The sequence below is a fragment of the Hemitrygon akajei genome, unplaced genomic scaffold (assembly GCF_048418815.1).
Source record: "Hemitrygon akajei unplaced genomic scaffold, sHemAka1.3 Scf000071, whole genome shotgun sequence".
Classification (NCBI taxonomy): Eukaryota; Metazoa; Chordata; class Chondrichthyes; order Myliobatiformes; family Dasyatidae; genus Hemitrygon; species Hemitrygon akajei.
This window is the reverse complement of record NW_027331957.1, coordinates 4,516,239-4,533,636: the sequence shown is the minus strand read 5'-3', so window position 1 is coordinate 4,533,636 and position 17,398 is coordinate 4,516,239. Positions and strand designations below refer to the sequence as shown.

The following is a 17,398-nucleotide window of genomic DNA, read 5'->3' as shown; positions in this document are numbered from 1 at the left end:
ACCCGGTTCGTTACCTAAAACTAGATCTAGTTTGGCATTCCCCCTAGTCGGCCTGTCAACATATTGTGACAGGAATCCATCCTGGACACACTTAACAAACTCTGCCCCCATCTAAGCCCTTGCAACTAAACACGTGCCGATCAATATTAGGGAAGTTAAAGTCACTCATGATTTAAACGCTGTTATTTTTGCACCTTTTCAATCTGCCTTCTAATCTGTTCCTCTGTACCTCTGCTGCTACCAGTAGAATAACCCCAGTACAGTAACTGCTCCCTTCCTGTTCCTGACTTCCACCCATACTGACTCAAAGTGGATCCTGCTACATTCCCCACCCTTTTTGTAGCTGAAATAGTATCCTTGACCAGTAATGCCACCCCTCCACCGCTTTCCACCCCGCCCTATACCTTTTAAAGCACTGAAATGCAGGAATATTGAGAATCCATTCCCGCCCTGGTGCCAGACAAGTCTCTGTAATGGCCACAACATCTTAACTCCATGTATGTATCCAAGCTCTCAGTTCATCTCCTTTGTTCCTGATGCTTCTTGCATTGAAGTACACGCACTTTAGCCCTTCTACCTTACTACCTTTATACCCTTTATTCTGCTTCTCTTTCCTCAAAGCCTCTCTATATGTTAGATCTGGCTTTACTCCATGCACTTCTTTCATTGCTCTATCGTGCCGGATCCCACCCCCCTTGCAAATTAGTTTAACCATCCCGAACCATGCTAGCAAACCTACCAGCAAGGATATTGCTCCCACTCGAGTTCAAGTGCAACCCATCCAATATGTAAAGGTTTCAACTGTCCCAGAAGGTATCCCAAGGAACCATAATCTAGAACCCTGCCCCCTGACCAGCTCCTCAGCTACATATTCAACTGCCATCTTATCCAATTCTTACCATCGCTATCACGTAGCACTGGCAGCAATCCTGAGAACGGTACCCTTGTGGTCCTGATCTTTCAGCCTTCTGCCTAGTTCCGGAAACTCACACTTCATGACCTCATCCCTCGCCCTGCCGATGTCGTTGGACCCAACATGTATCACGACTTCTGGTTGTTTTCCATCTCGTACCAGGATGTCATGCACCCGGTCAGAGACATCCCGGACCCTGGCACCCGGGAGGCAACAAACCATGCGGATCTCCTTCTCACGTCCACAAAATCTCCTGTCTGCTCCTCTGACTATAGAGTCTCTAATGACGGCAGTTCTCCTCTTCCCCGTCCCATCCCTCTGCACCACAAGGTCAGAATCAGTGCCAGAGGCCCTTCCACCGTGGCTCACACCTGTTCGGTTATCCTCGCCAACAGTATCCAGGACGGTAAACTTATTACTCAGGGAAATGGCTGCAGGGTTGCTCTGGGCTACCTGTCTACTCACATTCGCTTTCCCCCCTCTCACTGCCACCTAACGACCTGCTTCCGGCAGCCTCGGTGTGATTACCTCCCTGTAGCTCTCATCTATGACTGCCTCATTTTCCCTTATAAGTCGAAGGTCATCCAGCTGCTGCTGCAGATTAGTCACATCCTAAAAAATTCAATCCGGCTTGTACAGCACAACCTGCCCTTAACAAAGCCATTCTGACTTATTCCTAATCATATCATACCTCTCAAAAAGTTCATAAATCCTGCCTCCCAGGATCTTCTCCATCAACTTACCAACCAGCCTTGGGGCTTTCCTTAATCTTGCCCGCCAAGGGCTTCACATGGCCCCTTCTGGCTCTCCTAATTTCCCTCTTAAGCTCCTTCCTGTTCGCCTTATAATCTTCTAGATCTCCAACATTACCAAGCTCTATGAACTTTTCGTAAGCTTTTCTTTCTTCTTGACCGAGATTCGTCATTCGACCGAGACTGGCAGATCCTTTGGGAACAATATCAGGAGATGCAGGAACCGGTGCTAATATCGACTAATGGTCCAGGAGTTGTATTCGTCCCTTGAACGTGACTTCCCGTCTGGACCTCTACCAGACCGCCTGTCTCAAGAATTCTCAAACCATCAACAAAATTCTCTCTGCCAGCTGTTGACCAGCAGGAAAGGTGAGGCAAAATCCCGGGGAAGTTGTAATGAAACGGCGTGGATGGAGCTGCACTCTGTGTCTGACCCCGTCCTTGTGTGACGGGATGGTGTGGAGCGAGATTCTCTCTGTGTCTGACCCCGGGTGTGTGTGATGGGTCGGTGTGGAGCGAGATTCTCTCTGTGTCTGACCCCGGGTGTGTGTGATGGGTCGGTGTGGAGGGAGTTTCACACTGTGTCTGAACCCGGTCGTGTTTGTTCAGACGATCCAGGGGTAATTGATCTGTCTGTGTCTCTCTTTCTCGTTCACTTACACTCTCTTTGTCTACCCCCAACTCTCTGTGTCTCTCTCACCCTTTCCCTCTCTCCCTTTCTACGCAGACTCTCTTCTCGTTTACTCTACCGCCTCCATTTTCACCTCACTCTCTCTGCGCACTCCGACATCCTGTACGTTCGCCCCCCGCTCTCCTACTGCCTCCCTTTCTGTGTCACAGTCAATTGTGGGGAGTATAAGGGAGAGATGACGTCTAGTATTACACCTCGCCCCTTCCGCTGGATATCTATCACCAGGATCTGAGCCTCTCCAGAGCTCTGCATGCAGAAGCCGGTCGTGTGGTTCCACACCACTTGCATCAGTATCTGCAATGTTAACAAGCCTGCCCTCGCTTCCTCTCTCCTCCCTTCCTTACTCTTTCCGAAGCACATTATCTGGTCAAACACACACACATACCATCTCCGAGAGGCACACTCAATTCGAGACTACGGGAACACCGAAAGGCTGGGTATTGGTGAGTGCGGAGATCGGAGGAGGGAGAGGGCTGCGCAGTGTTTCTGACTCCATTAGAGTGTGCTGCGATGGTGCGGGAGCAACTTTACGTGTTTGACCCGGGAGTGCGATGGGATAATATTTAGGGAGATTCGCTGGTTATCTGACCCTGGAACTGTATGGCTGGAGAATCACTCTGTGCCTGATACCGGGAGTGTGTGAGACGGGGCGCTGTAGAGGGAGTTTCGCTCAGCGTCTGATCCTTGGAATGTGTGATGGACAATGTGGAAGGAGCTTCCATCTGTGTCTGACTCCAGGAATGTGTGATGGGAACGACTGGAGGGAGCTGCACACCGTTTCGTACCCCGGCATCCAGGGATTATTGCTCTCTCTCTCTCTCTCTCTCTCTCTCTCTCTCTCTCTCTCTCTCTCTCTCTCTCTCTCTCTCTCTCTCTCTCTCTCTCTCTCTCTCTCTCTCTCTCTCTCTCTCTCTCACACACACACACACACACACACTCGACGCCCACACACAAACTCTCCGTCTAGCCCTAACTCTCTGTGTCTCTCGCCACCCTTTCCCACTCTCTCTTCCCTTTTGTCCTACCCCCTCCATTTCACACAATCTTTGTACCCCTTCTCACATCCTGTACTTTCCCTACGCCGATCTCCATCTCCGTGATATACTCCATCTGCTGAACGCTCCCCATCTACGTCGCCCCAATCGCTCCCTACTTCCCCCCTCTCTGTGTCACAGGCAATTGTGGGGAGTAAAGAGAGAGATGACGTCTAGTACTACACCTCGGCCTTCCACTGGATATCTATCACCAGGATCTGATCTTCTTCACAGCTCTATATGCACAAGCCGGTCGTGTGGTTCCACACCACTTGCATCAGTATCAGCAATCTTAACACGCCTGCCCTCGCTTCCTCTCTCCTCCCCTTCCTATCTCTTCCCGAAGCACATTATCTGGTCTCTCTCACACACACGCACACACCGTCTCCGAGAGGCACACTCAATTCGGCACTGGAACGCCGAAAGTCTGGGTATTGGTGAGTGGGGAGAACGGAGGAGGGAGAGTGTTGTGCAGTTTTTTCTGACTGCATTAGAGTGTGCTGTGATGGTGCCAGAGCTACTTTACATATTAGACCCAGGGAGTGCGATGAGATAATATTTCGGGAGGTTCGCTGTTTATCTGACCCTGGAACTGTGTGATGGGACGGTGTGGAGGGAGTTTCACACTGTGTTTGACCCCGGGTGTGTTTGTTCGGAAGATCCAGGGGTTACTGTTCTGTCTGTCTCTCTTTCTCTCTCGCGTTCACTCTTCACCCACACATACACTCTCTGTCCACCCCCAACTGTTTAAGTCTCTACCTCCCTCTCCCTCTTTCTGTCTTTCTACTCGGACTCTCTTCACCCGTTCTGTGGCTATCCAGTCATCTCCCCTTCCTTGATCTATCGCCTCCATTTCACACAATCTCTCCACCCATTCTCAGATCCTGTAAGCTCCCTACGCCCATCTCCGTTCATGTGGCTCCACAGTACTTGCTTCAGTATCTGTAAACTTAACACCCTTTCTCTCACCTCTTCTCTCCTCCCCATTCTTGCTCCACCCACAGCGCACAATCCGGTCACACACACACACACGACACACACACACACACACACACACACACACACACACACACACACACACATACCATCTCCGAGAGGCACATTCAATTCGAGACTGCGGGAACGCCGAAAGGCTGGGTATTGGTGAGTGGGGAGATCGGAGGAGGGAGAGGGTTGCGCAGTGTTTTTGACTCCACTAGAGTGTGCTGCGATGGTGCCGGAGCTACTTCACATGTCTCACCAAGAGGGTGCGATGGGATAATATTTAGGTAGCTTCGCTGGTTCTCTGACCCAAGGAGTGTGTGATGGGACGTTGTCGATGGACCCAACCTCTGTGTATGATCCCGGAAGTATGAGATGTGACGGTGTGGAGTGAGCATCACTCTGTTTCTGATCTCGGGAGTGTGTGATGGATCATTGCGGAGGGAGCGTTACTCAGTGTACGTGTCCTAGAGTGTGTGATGGGATTGCATTTAGGGAGCCTCGATCTGTCTTAGTCATGGGTCAGTGGTTCGGTGTATTGACAGTCTCCAGTCAGAGATAGGGGTATTAAAATGGTAACTCAAAAGTTTTGCTCCAAAGGCTGCAATCAGAACACCCATTCTGTGGCTTTTCAGTCATCTCCCCTTCTTTCCTCATCCCTCAGCACACTATTCCTCCCCTATGATTCATGAGAGGGTGAGTGAGCAGCCGGAAGGCCTGGTCCATATAGGTACCAATGACATCGGGATGAATATCATTGAAAATAGAGCATAGAATAATACAGCAAAGTACAGACCCTTCGGCCCACAACGTTGTGCCGACTCTCAAACCCTGCTTCCCATATAACCCCCACCTTAAATTCCACCATATACCTGTCTTTTTGTCTCTTCAAATTCACCAGTGTGAATCTAACACCCTATAAGCTTTCGTATCTGCCCTATCTACCTGTGAGGCAACTTTCAGGGATCTGTGGACAAGTACCCCCAGATCCCTCTGCTCTTCCACACTACCATGTATCCTGCCATTTATTTGTTCTCTGCTTTGGAGTTTGTCCTTCCAAAGTGTTCATGAAATTCCTCCATCTGCATTCTTTTTGTCTCTTAAACTTCAACAGTGTATTTGCCTCCACCACGGACTCAGGCAGTGCATTCTACGCACCAACTATTCTCTGTTTAAAAACCCTTTCTCTAGTATCGTCCTTGAAATTCCCACCCCTTACCGTAAAGGCATGTCCTCTTGTATTGAGCAGTGGTGTCCTGGGGAAGAGGGCACGTCCATTCTTCCTATTCCTCTTAATATATTCTGTACCTCTATCATGTCTCCTCTCAACCTCCTTCTATTCAGAGAGTAAAGCCCTAGCTCCCTTAATCTCTGATCCTACACTCTAAACCAGTCAGCATCCTTGCGAATCTCCTCTGTACCTTTTCGAAAGCCTCCACATCCATCCTATAATGAGGCGACCAGAACTGGACACAGTACTTCAAGTGTGTCCTAACCAGAATTTTATAGAGCTGCATCATTACTCCGCGTCTCCTTAAACTGTATCCCTCGACTTCTGAAAGCTAACACCCCATAAACTTTCTTAACAAAGCTATCTACCTGTGGGGCAAATTTCAGCGATTTGGAGACATCTAACCCCAGAACCCTCTTCTCTACCATACTACCAAGTATCCTGCTATATTCTTTGTACTCTGCCTTGGATTCCGTCCTGTCAAAGTGCACCACCTCACACCTCTCATGGTTGAACTCAAACTGCCTCTTCTCAGCCCATTTCTGCATCCTATCAATGTATCTCCGCAATCTTCGACAATCCTCTACAATATCCACAACATCACCAACTTTTGTGTTGTCTGCAGACTTGCCAACCCACCCTTCTTCCCCCACATCCAAGCCGTTAATAAAAATCACTAATATAGGTCCCAGAACCGATCCTTGTGGGATACAACTAGTCACAACCCACTAATCTGAATGTACTCCCTCCACCACACCCTCTGCTCCTTACAATCCTTCCAATTCGAAATTCAACTGACCTAACTTCCACGAGTTCTGACTTTCTGTATACGCCCACAGTGTGGAACGTTGTCAAATGCCTCATGAAAACCAAGTGGATTGCATCCACTGCACCACCCTCGTCTATATGCCTGGTCGTCTCCTCAAATAATTATATCAGGCATGTTTGGCACGATCTGACTTCATAAAACCATGCTGACTGTCCCTGATCAGACCATAATTGTCTAAATGCCCGTAGATCCTATCTCTAAGAATCTTTTCCAACAACATTCCCACCACTGACGTGATGGTCACCGGTCTATAATTAACCGGGCTATCCCTACTAACTTTTTTGAACAAGTGGCCAGCACTCACCTCCCTCCGATCCTCTTGTACCTTTCCCATGGACGACGGGGACTTAATGATCCTAGCCTGATGCTCATCAATCTCTTCCCTCGCTTCGTGGTGCAGCCTGGGGAATATTCCGTCAGGCTCTGTGGACCTATCGGTCCTAATGCATTTTAACAACTCCAGCACCTCCTTACCCTTATTATCAACGTGCTCCAGAACATCAACCTCACTCATATTGTCCTCACCGTCATCAAGTTCCCTCTCATTGGTGAATACCGAAGAACAGTAATGATTGAGGACATCGCTCACTTCCACAGCGTCCGGGCACACCTTCCTTCGTTATCTCTAAGCAGTCCTACCTTCACTCCTGTCATCCTTTTGTTCTTCACATAATTAAATAATGCCTTGGGGTTTTTCTTTGCCCTGCCCTTCCTGCTCTTCTCAGCCCCTTCTTAAGCTCCTTTCTTCCTACCCTATATTCCTCAATAGACCCATCTAATCCGTGCTTCCGAAATATTAGCTATGCTGCCTTCTTCCACCTGACAAGATTTTCTACCTCAGTAGTCAATAGACAACAGACAATAGACAGTAGGTGCAGGAGTAGGCCATTCGGCCCTTCTAGCCAGCACCGCCATTCACTGTGATCATGGCTGATCATAGACAATCAGTGCCCCATTCCTGCCCTCTACCTATATCCCTTGACCCCGCTATCTATAAGAGCTATATCTAACTCGAATGCATCCAGAGACTTGGCCTCCACTGCCTTCTGGGGCAGAGCATTCCACATATCCACCACTCTGGGTGAACAAGTTTTTCCCCATTTCTTTTCTAAATGGCCTACCCCTTATTCTTAAACTGTGGCCTCTTGTTCTGGACTCACCCATCAGCGGGAACATGCTTCCTGCCTCCAGTGTGTCCAATCACGTAATAATCTTATATGTTTCAATCAGATCCCCTCTCATCCTTCTAAATTCCAGTGTATACAAGCCCAGTCGCTCCAATCGTTCAACATATGACAGTCCTGCCATTCCGGGAATTAACCTTGTGAACCTACGCTGCACTCCCTCAATAGCAAGAATGTTCTTCCTCAAATTTAGAGACCAAAACTGCGCACAGTATTCCAGGTGTGGTCTCACCAGGGTCCTGTGCAGCTGCAGAAGGACCTCTTTACTCCTATACTCAATTCCTCTTGTTATAAAACTCAGCATGCCATTTACTGTCTTCACTGCCTGCTGTACCTGCATGCTTGCTTTCATTGACTGATGTGCAAGAACACCTAGATCTCGTTGTACTTCCCCTTTTCCTAACTTGACTCCATTTAGATAGTAATCTGCCTTCCTGTTCTTGCCAACAAAGTGGATAACCACACCTTTATCCACATTAAACTGCATCTGCCAAACATTTGCCCACTCACCCAACCTGTCCAAGTCACCATGCATTCTCATAACATCCTCCTGACATTTTACCCTGCCGCCCAGCTTTTTGTCATCAGCAAATTTGCTAATGTTACTTTTAATCCCTTCATCTAAATCATTAATGTATATTGTAAACTGCTGCGGTCCCAGCACCGAAACTTGCGGTACCCCACTGGTCACAGCCTACCATTCCGAAAGGGTCCCGTTAATCACTACTATTTGTTTCCTGTCACTGGCCAATTTTCAATCCATGTCAGTTCTCTTCCCCCAATACAATGTGCCCTAATTTTGCCCACTAATCTCTTATGTGGGACTTTATCAAAAGCTTTCTGGAAGTCCAGGTACACAACATCCACTGGCTGTCTGTTTTCCATTTTCATAGTTACATCCTCAAAAAACTCCAGAAGGTTAATCAAGCATGATTTCCCCTTCATAAATCCATGCTGACTCGGACTGATCCTTCTACTGCTATCCAAATGTGTCGTAATTTACTCTTTTATAATTGACTCCAGCATCATTCCCACCTCTGACGTCAGACTATCCGGTCTATAATTCCCTGTTTTCTCTCTCCCTCCTTTCTTGAAAAGTGGGATAACATCAGCCACCCTCCAATGAACAGGACCTGTTCCTGAATCTATAGAACATTGGAAAACGATGAGCAATGCGTCCGCGATTTCTAGAGCCACCACCTTAAGTACCCTGGGATGCAGACCATCAGGTCCCGGGGACTTATCAGACTTCAGACTCAACAGTCTATCCAACACCGTTTCTTACCTAATATAAATTTCCTTCAGTTCATCCTTTACCCTAGTTCCTTTAGTCACTATTACATCTGGGAGATTGTTTGTATCTGCCCTAGTGAAGACGGATCCAAAGTACCTGTTCAACTCATCTGCAATTTCCTTATTCCCCATAATAAATTCACCAGTTTCTGTCTTCAATGGCCCAATTTTTGTCTGAATTTCTTTTTGCTATTCACATAGCTAAAGAAATTTACTATCCTCCTTTATGTTCTTGGCTAGTTTACCTTCGAACCTCATTTTTCCTTGGCGTATTGCCTTTTGTGTTATCTTCTGTTGCTCTTTAAAAGCTTCCCAGCCCTCCGGTTTCCCGCTCATCATTGCGATGTTGTACTTCTTCTCTTTTATTTTTATACTGCCCTTTACTTCCCTCGTCAGCCACGGCCGCCCCTTACTACCCTTAGGATCTTTCTTCCGCTTTGGAATGAACCGATCCTGCATCTTCTGCATTATTCCCAGAAATACCTGCCATTGTTGTTCCACTGTCTTCCCTGCTAAGGTATTGTTCCATTGAACTTTGGCCAGCTCCTCCCTCATAGCTCCGTAGTTCCCTTTGTTCAACTGTAATACTGACAACAATTGTGACAAGTCAATACTGACAAGTCAACAATTGTTCCTTCACCCTACCATTCATATCTTCCTCACCGGAACAAATGTATCCCTAACATCCTGCAAGAGATCAGTTAAAATCGACCAACTGTGCATAGTACATTTCCCTGCAAAAACGTCATCACAAGTCACACCCGCAAGTTCTAGTCTCATAGTCTTTTAATTAGCCCTTCCCCAGTTAAAAATGTTCCTATCCTCTCTGATTCTATCCTTTTCCATGACAGTGCTAAATGCCAGGGAGCGGTGGTCACTGTCCTTCAGTTGCTCACCCTCTGAGCGATCTATGACCTGACCCGATTCGTTACGTAATACTAGATCTAGTACGGCATTCCTCCCTAGTTGGCCTGATAACATAATGTGACAGAAATCCGTCCTGGATTCATGTAACAAACTCTAGCCCGCCCATGATCTAATGCTAATGCAAATGCTAATGCTAATGCTAATGCTACATGTTTTAATCATGTAGCAATCAATATTAGGGAAGTTAAAGTCACCCGTGATAAAAAAAAAACTGTTATTTTTACACCTTTCCAAATCTGCATTCCAGTCTACTCCACGGTATCTCTACTGCTACCAGGTTGCCTATAGAATACTCCCAATAGAGTAACTGCTCCCTTCCTGTTCTTGACTTCCACCCATACTGACTCAAAAGAGGATCCTGTGACATTACCTACCCATTCTGTAGCTGTAATAGTATCCCTGACAGTAATGCCACCCCTCCTCCCCTTGCCCCACTCCGTCCCTTTTAAACACTGAAATCCAGGAATATTGAGAATCCATTCCTCCCCTGGTGCCAGCCAAGTCTCTGTCATGGCCTCTACATCATAATTCCATGTATGTATCGAAGCTCTCACTTCGTCATCTTTCTTGCTGATGCTTCTTACATTGAAGTACACGCACTTTAGACCTTCTACCTTACTACCTTTACACCATTTATTCTGCTATTCTTTCCTCAAAGACTCTCGATATGTTAGATCTGACTTTCGTCCATGCACTTCTTCCACTGCTGTATCGCTCCGGATCCCATTCCCTTTGTGATTTAGGTTAAACCCTCCAGGAACATGCTAGCTAACATACCTGCAAGAATATTGCATCCAATCTGTACAGGTCCCACATTCCTCAGAAGAGATCCAAAGGAACCAAAAATCTAAAACCCTGCCCATTGCACCAACTCCACAGCAACGCATTCAACTGGCATCTCCTCCAATTCTTACCATCACTCTCACGTAGCACTTTCTACAATTCTGAGAACGTCACCTCTGAGGTCCTGATCTTCCTGAAAGGTCGTTGGCACCAACATGTTACACGACTTCTGGTTGCTTTGCCGTTCGTACCAGAATGTCGTGCACCCGGTCAGAGACAACCCGGACCCTGGCACCCGGGAATCAACAAAGCATGCGGGTGTTCTTCTCACGTCCACAAAATCTCCTGCCTGCTCCCCTGAGTATAGAGGCTCCAATGACGACAGCTGTCCTCTTCTCCGTCACACAGTTCTTCACCATAGGTTAAGAGTCAGTGTCGGAGGCCCTGCCACCATTGCTCACCCTTGTTTGGGCGTCCTCGCCAACAGTATCCAGGACGGTGCATTTTTCCTCAGGGGAATGGTGACAGGGGTGCTCTGCACCAGCTGTCAGCTCACTGTCGCTTTCTCTCCTCTGACTGTCACACAACGACCGGCTCCGGCAGCCTTGGTATGACTACCTCCCTGTAGCTCTCATCTATGACTGCCTCATTCTCCCTCATGAGCCGAAGGTCATCCAGCTATTGGTCCAGATTCCTTCCACTGTCTTCCATATCGGCCAGCCGCAAGCACTTCTGGCAGATGTGACTGCGGGAGAGGGGAGATCCCCCAATACTGCCACATATCATATGAGAGGCACATCACCGTCTCAGGAAGCATTATCAAGCTTAACTGGGAGCAAGCTCGTCTTCAACTCTTCTCGCCAAAACCTCTGGTGTCAGAGACTCAAACCTCCACTCCTTCACTGCCCTACTGACTCACTGGCCGCTCCGTTTGAGCAACCCCTCTATTTATTTAGAACCATAGAACCATAGAACATTACAGCACAGAAAAAGACCTTTCGGCCCTTCTTGGCTAGCCGAACTATTTGTCTGCCTAGTCCCACTGACCTGTACCTGGACCGAATTCCTCCATAAACCTCTCATTCATTTACCAGACCGAGTGTTTTCTTAAATATTAAAAGCGAGCCCGCATTCACCACTTCATCTGGAAGCTAATTTCACAATCCAACCACTCTCCGTGTGCAAAGGCCCTCCCCTCCCAATGTTCCCTTTAAAATTTCCCCCCATCAACCTTAACCCATGTCTTCTGTTTGTATTTTTTTTCTGCCCTAGGCTCAATGGAAAACGCCCGCTTGCATTCACTTTACCAACACCTATCGTAATTTTATATAGCTCTGTCAAATATCCCCTCATTCTTCTACGCTGCAGCGAATAAAGTCCTAAACTATTCGACTTTTCACTGTAACTCAGTTTCTCAAAGCTAGGCAACATCCTATTCAAACTTCTCTGCATTTTTTCAACCTTATTATTATCCTTCTTGTAATTCCGTGACCAAAACTGCAAACAGTACTCCAAAATCGGTCTCACCAATGTCTTATGCAACCTCATCATAACATTCCAACTTTTACACTCAATACTTTGATTTATAAAGGCCAATGTACCAAAAGCTCTCTTTACGAGCCTGCGTACCTATGAAGCCACGTTAACGGAATATTTTTCTTTTTTTTTATTCCCTGATCCCTCTGTTCTACTGCTCAGTGCCATACCATTTACCTTGTATGTTCTACCTTGACGTTTCCTTCCAAAGAGCAATAGCTCACACTTGTGTGTATTAAACTCTATCTGCCAACGTACAGCCCATTTCTTCAGCTTGTCCAAATCCCCCCGCAAGCTTAGAAAAACGTCCTCACTGTCCACTAAACATCCAATCTTTATATCATCAACAAATTTGCTGATCCAATTTACCACATTATCATCCAGATCATTGATATAGATGACAAATAACGATGGACCCCTCACTGATCCCTGTGGCACACCCCTTGTCACAGAACTCCACTCAGAGATGCCATCTTCCACTATCACTCTCTGACTGCTGCCATTGAGCCAATGTCTAATCGAATTTACTACCTTACCATGTACACCTAGCGACTGAATTTTCCTAACTAAACTCCCATGCTAGACATTGTCAAAGGCCTTACCGAAATTCATGTAGACAACATCCACTGCCTTCCCTTCATGCACTTTCTTGTAACCTCCCCGAGAAAACTCTAATAGATTTGTTAAGCATGATGTACCACGCACAAAGACGTGTTGACCCACCCTAATAAGTCCCTGTCTATCTAAATACCTATAGATCCTATCTCTTAGTACTCCTTCCAATAATTTACATACTACCGACTTCGAACCTACCGACCTGTAATTTCCCGGATGACTTTTAGTGCCTTCTTTAAACAATGGAACAACAAGAGTTATCCACAAATCTTCCGGCACCTCAGCCGTAGATGCCGATATTTTCAATATATCTGCCAGAGCCCTTGCAATTTCAACACACGTCTCCTTCAACGTCCGAGGAAATGCCCTGTCAGGTCCTGGGGTTTTATCTACTCTGATTTGCCTAAACATAGCAAGCAGCTCCACCTCTTCAATCTTCATAGTTTCCATGACCACATTACTTGTTTGTCTTATTTCCATTGACTCCATTCCAGTTTCCTTAGTAAATACAGATGCAAAAAAAAACATTTAATATCACTCCCATTTCTTTTGTTTCCATACACAGCCGACCACTCTGATCTTCAAAAGGACAAATTTTATCCCTTACTATCCTTTTGCTCTTAATATACCTGTAGAATCTCTTTGGATTATCCTTCACCTTGACTGCCAAAGCTACCTCATGTCTTCTTTTAGCCCTCCTGTATTCTTTCTTAAGTTGTTTTCTTTTTCACTTTTATAGTCCTCAAGTAACTTCCTCCCTGTTTCCTATACTTGTCATACATCTTTCTCATCTTCTTTATGAGTTCCAATATCCCTAAAGAACCAAGTTTCCATATTCTAATTCATTTTCTCTTTAATCCTGGCTCGAACATGCAAATCTGTTCTCTCAAAATTTCTCCGTGGAAGGCCTCCCACCTACAAACATTCTTGCTGGAGAACAACCTGTCCCAATCCACGCTTTTTAGTTTTTTTTTCCTCATGTCTTCAAGTTAGCCCTTTTTCCAGTTTAGAACCTCAACCCGAAGACCTGATCTATCTTTATCCATGACCGTTGAAAATAATGGTGTTATGATCACTACACCCAAAGTGTTCCCCTACACACACTCCCGTCACTTGTCATAACTCGTTTCCTGATTGGAGATCTAATATTCCTTAATCTCCAGTCGATACTTCTATATATTGATGTAGAAAACTTTCATGAACATATTTTACAAATTCAGACGTGTCTAGACATTGAACAGTATGGGAGTCCCAATCAATATGTGGAAAATTAAATCCCCTGCGATCACAACTTTATGTTTCCTGCAATTGTTTGCTGTCTCTCTTCAGATTTGCTCCTCCAATGCTCGCTGACTGTTGGTTGGTCTATAATACAACCCTACTGAAAGAGGGAGTGAGTGTGGCAGACGAAAGTAGGAGGGAGAGGGCAAAAAGAAATGAGGAACGATGTGCTGCAAGGGAAGGTGGAGGGTTCGGTGGAATAGTAAGGAAGGGAGGGATGGATAGAGGGCGACAGAGGTTGGAGGGCGGGTAAATGGAAGAAGGGAGAGATTCTGACAGACGGCTAGAAGTCCCGGGCTGAACGCTACCAAATTCCAAAACACCAACTCCACTCCTCGAAAAAGCGGAATGGAGGGGGATAATGCTCGGGTGCTCGGGGGGCAAACTGTGGATGGGCGGGTAGGGGTATCTCCAGTTTGGAGTGACACGGGTGTTGGAGAAAGAGAGCGCGGCAGACAAATGAGGGAGTAGGTTGAAATAATGGGGAAGAATTGAGAGTGGGGGAAGGTGGGACAGAAGGGAAGAATGGTGGAGGCAAAGGGGGTGAGAGAGAAGGGACGGAGAGGCAAAAAGAGAGAGAGAGGAGATAGAGAGTGTGGGCATGTATGTGTGTGTGTGTGAGAGAGAGAGAGAGAGAGAGAGAGAGAGAGAGAGAGAGAGAGAGAGAGAGAGAGAGAGAGAGAGAGAGAGAGAGAGAGAGAGAGAGAGAGAGAGAGAGAGCCATTGGATAAAGAATGGAATATCCATATCCGCAACTGGAAGAGAGAGACGAGTAAACAATGTGAAGGACACGAGTGGAAGGGAGCTGTTCACGTTAATCCGTGGGAGGGGGAGCTCACTAACCTCGGTGGTGTTTGGCTGTTTGTCCTGGGGCCGTGGTTTCTCGCAGACAGAGCGTCTGAAGCCCCGGCGATCAGCAGGAGTAGTGGGAACGTCCTTCGCGCAAACCAGGTAGAAACTGCGGGATGAAAATCCCCAAAACAACAGGGACACTGTTTGAGGGAAACAAATCACTCAGGCATTCCTTCCACCCGCCCTCCTTCTCTACCTCCATCCTTCCATTCCTTTCGTCTCTCTCCCCATTCGACTACTCTCTCTGTCATCGTCGACATTCCTTTTTCCACATCCCTCCCTTTCCTGAACACTTTCTTCTCTGTAACGCTCTCTCTCTCCTTCCTTTCTTCTTCCCCACTCCTCTCATTCTATCTCTCTCCTTCTCTCCCTCCCGTTTACACGCCCCACATTTCTCCCCCTCTCTCCCAAACGCCTCTCCCTCTATTTCTCTCCCGATCTACTTCCGTTTTCTCATGTCCATCGCTCTTATCTTCCCTTCACTCCCACCTCTCTCCCATCACTTCGCTCTACTGCTCCATCCACTCAATCCACTGTCACCCACATTTCTCTCCGCCGACACCCTATCTCCCTCTCTCTCCCTCTCCCCTTTCTCCTCACTCTCACTAATCTGTGCACAAATCTCTCACTATATCTGTGGGCCACCCTCTCGCACACTCTCAGTCCCTCTCCACGGCAGCCCCCCACCCACCCCCTGCTCTTGGTTCCTCTTTAACAGCCGCTTATCTCGTTTTTCTTGGCGTCGGTCTGACTCTCTTGTCAAAACAGGCTTCCTCTGACAACGGTCGCTTCTCCTTCCTGAGCTCAGAGACGCAGAGGATCCTCGACAGGATGGACGACAGCGAGATTTACGTGAATGTCAAATTCACAAAAACGGGCTCCGAGACTCCTTCCCGAGGTGAGTGGGGCAGAGAAATGGAGGGGGGCGGGAGTTTCACTTTGTGTCTGACCCCGGGAGTGTGTGATGGGACGATGCGGAGGGAGCCCACTAAAATATATTTTTAATCCCCTCTCGCCCCTTCGCTCTCCTCTCCCTCCTCTCACTCTACACAAACCTTATCACTTCTCCCTTCTCTCTCCCTTTCCCTCTCACGCTCATTCTTCTGTTTCCCCTCTGTCCTCCCCTCTATCCCTCTTTTCCCATCTCATCCATTCTCCCCTCTCTTGTCCTCACTCTGCCCCTTGTCACTCATCACCCTCTTTCTTTTTCTTTTCCCCATGCTGTTCTCTTACTCTCGCTCCCCTCTAACGCCCCCTCCACTCTTTCTCTCCTTCAACCACAGACTCCTCCCTACCCCCTTTCCCCCTGCCGTCTCTCACGCTATCTCTCCCTCTATTCCCTCTCTCCCACACTCTCTCCCTTTCCCTCCCACATTTCTTCCTCTCTTTCCTCCCTCGCGCGCGCCCCATCTGCCCGCTAGCTAACTATCACCCAGACTCTCTCTACTCCTTCTACACCGAGCTTAACATTAGGAAAGTCGAACGCCTCATCAATACAGAAACAGGTCAGTGATGCAACAAAAACGTCATTCTAGAGGGCTCTCATGTCATACTCCCAAATGTCCAAGTGTATAATGCATTCCTGTCCACCAATTCCGTCAGGTCGTTCCACAGACTGACCACCATCTGGGTAACAAAGGGTTGTCAATCGGCTCAACAGTTGAATCTTTTTCTCCTCTTGCCTTCTCCTGCACCTATTGTCCATCGTCTATTAAATGTTTTTTTATGTATATGAAGGGTAAAAGAGAGTCAAGGGTAGATATTGGACCAATAGAACATGACGCTGGGGATATTGTAATGAGAGACGCAGAGATGGCAGAGGAACTGAATGCATATCTTGTATCAGACCTCACAGTGGAAGACGTCTACAGTATGCCCGACATTTCAATGTGACAGGGAAGTGATGCTAGTGCAGTGAAAATTATGAATGAGAAGCTGCTCAGGAAGCTTCATGGTCGGAGGGTGGATAAATCTCCTGAACATGATGGAATGCACTCCCAGGTTATAAAGGAATTAGCTGGAGAGATTACGGAGGCATTAACAATAATCTGTCAAAAATTGATTGATTCTGGCATTGCACCGGATGACTGGAAAATTGCAAATGATATTCCGCTATTTAGGAAGGGTGAACGTAGCAGAAAGGAAACCACAGACCAGCAGAGGTTGGTAAGTTGTTAGAATCCATTGTTATAGATGATATTACGGAATACCTGGAGGCAAATGATAAGATAAGCGAAAGTCAGCATGGTTTTCTGAAAGGAAAATCCTGCCTGAACAACCTATTGCAATCTTTTGAGGAAACTACAAGCAGGGTAGTCTAACAGGGTGCAGTAGAGATGGTGAACTTGGATATTCAGTAGGCCTTTGGCAAGGTGCCGCACATGAGGTTGCTTAGGAAGATAAGAGACCAGAAAAGTATGCGGGGGGAGGATACTAGAGTGTGTGGAGCATTGACTGATCGGCCGGAAAGGGAGACTGGGAATAAAGGGATCCTAT

General features: G+C 47.1%; 1 protein-coding gene across 1 annotated transcript in view; it reads left to right on the top strand.

The window, feature by feature from the left end:
- The first annotated feature begins 1,682 nt into the window (after window positions 1-1,682).
- The window catches only part of LOC140722187 (uncharacterized), a 40,682-nt gene continuing 24,966 nt past the window's right edge, over window positions 1,683-17,398 (top strand). Inside the window, exons 1-2 of the mRNA XM_073036979.1 lie at window positions 1,683-2,034; window positions 15,711-15,800. Of these exons, the coding sequence (XP_072893080.1) occupies window positions 1,908-2,034; window positions 15,711-15,800 (217 nt within the window). The 5' untranslated portion in view covers window positions 1,683-1,907. The remainder of the gene's footprint in view (window positions 2,035-15,710; window positions 15,801-17,398) is intronic.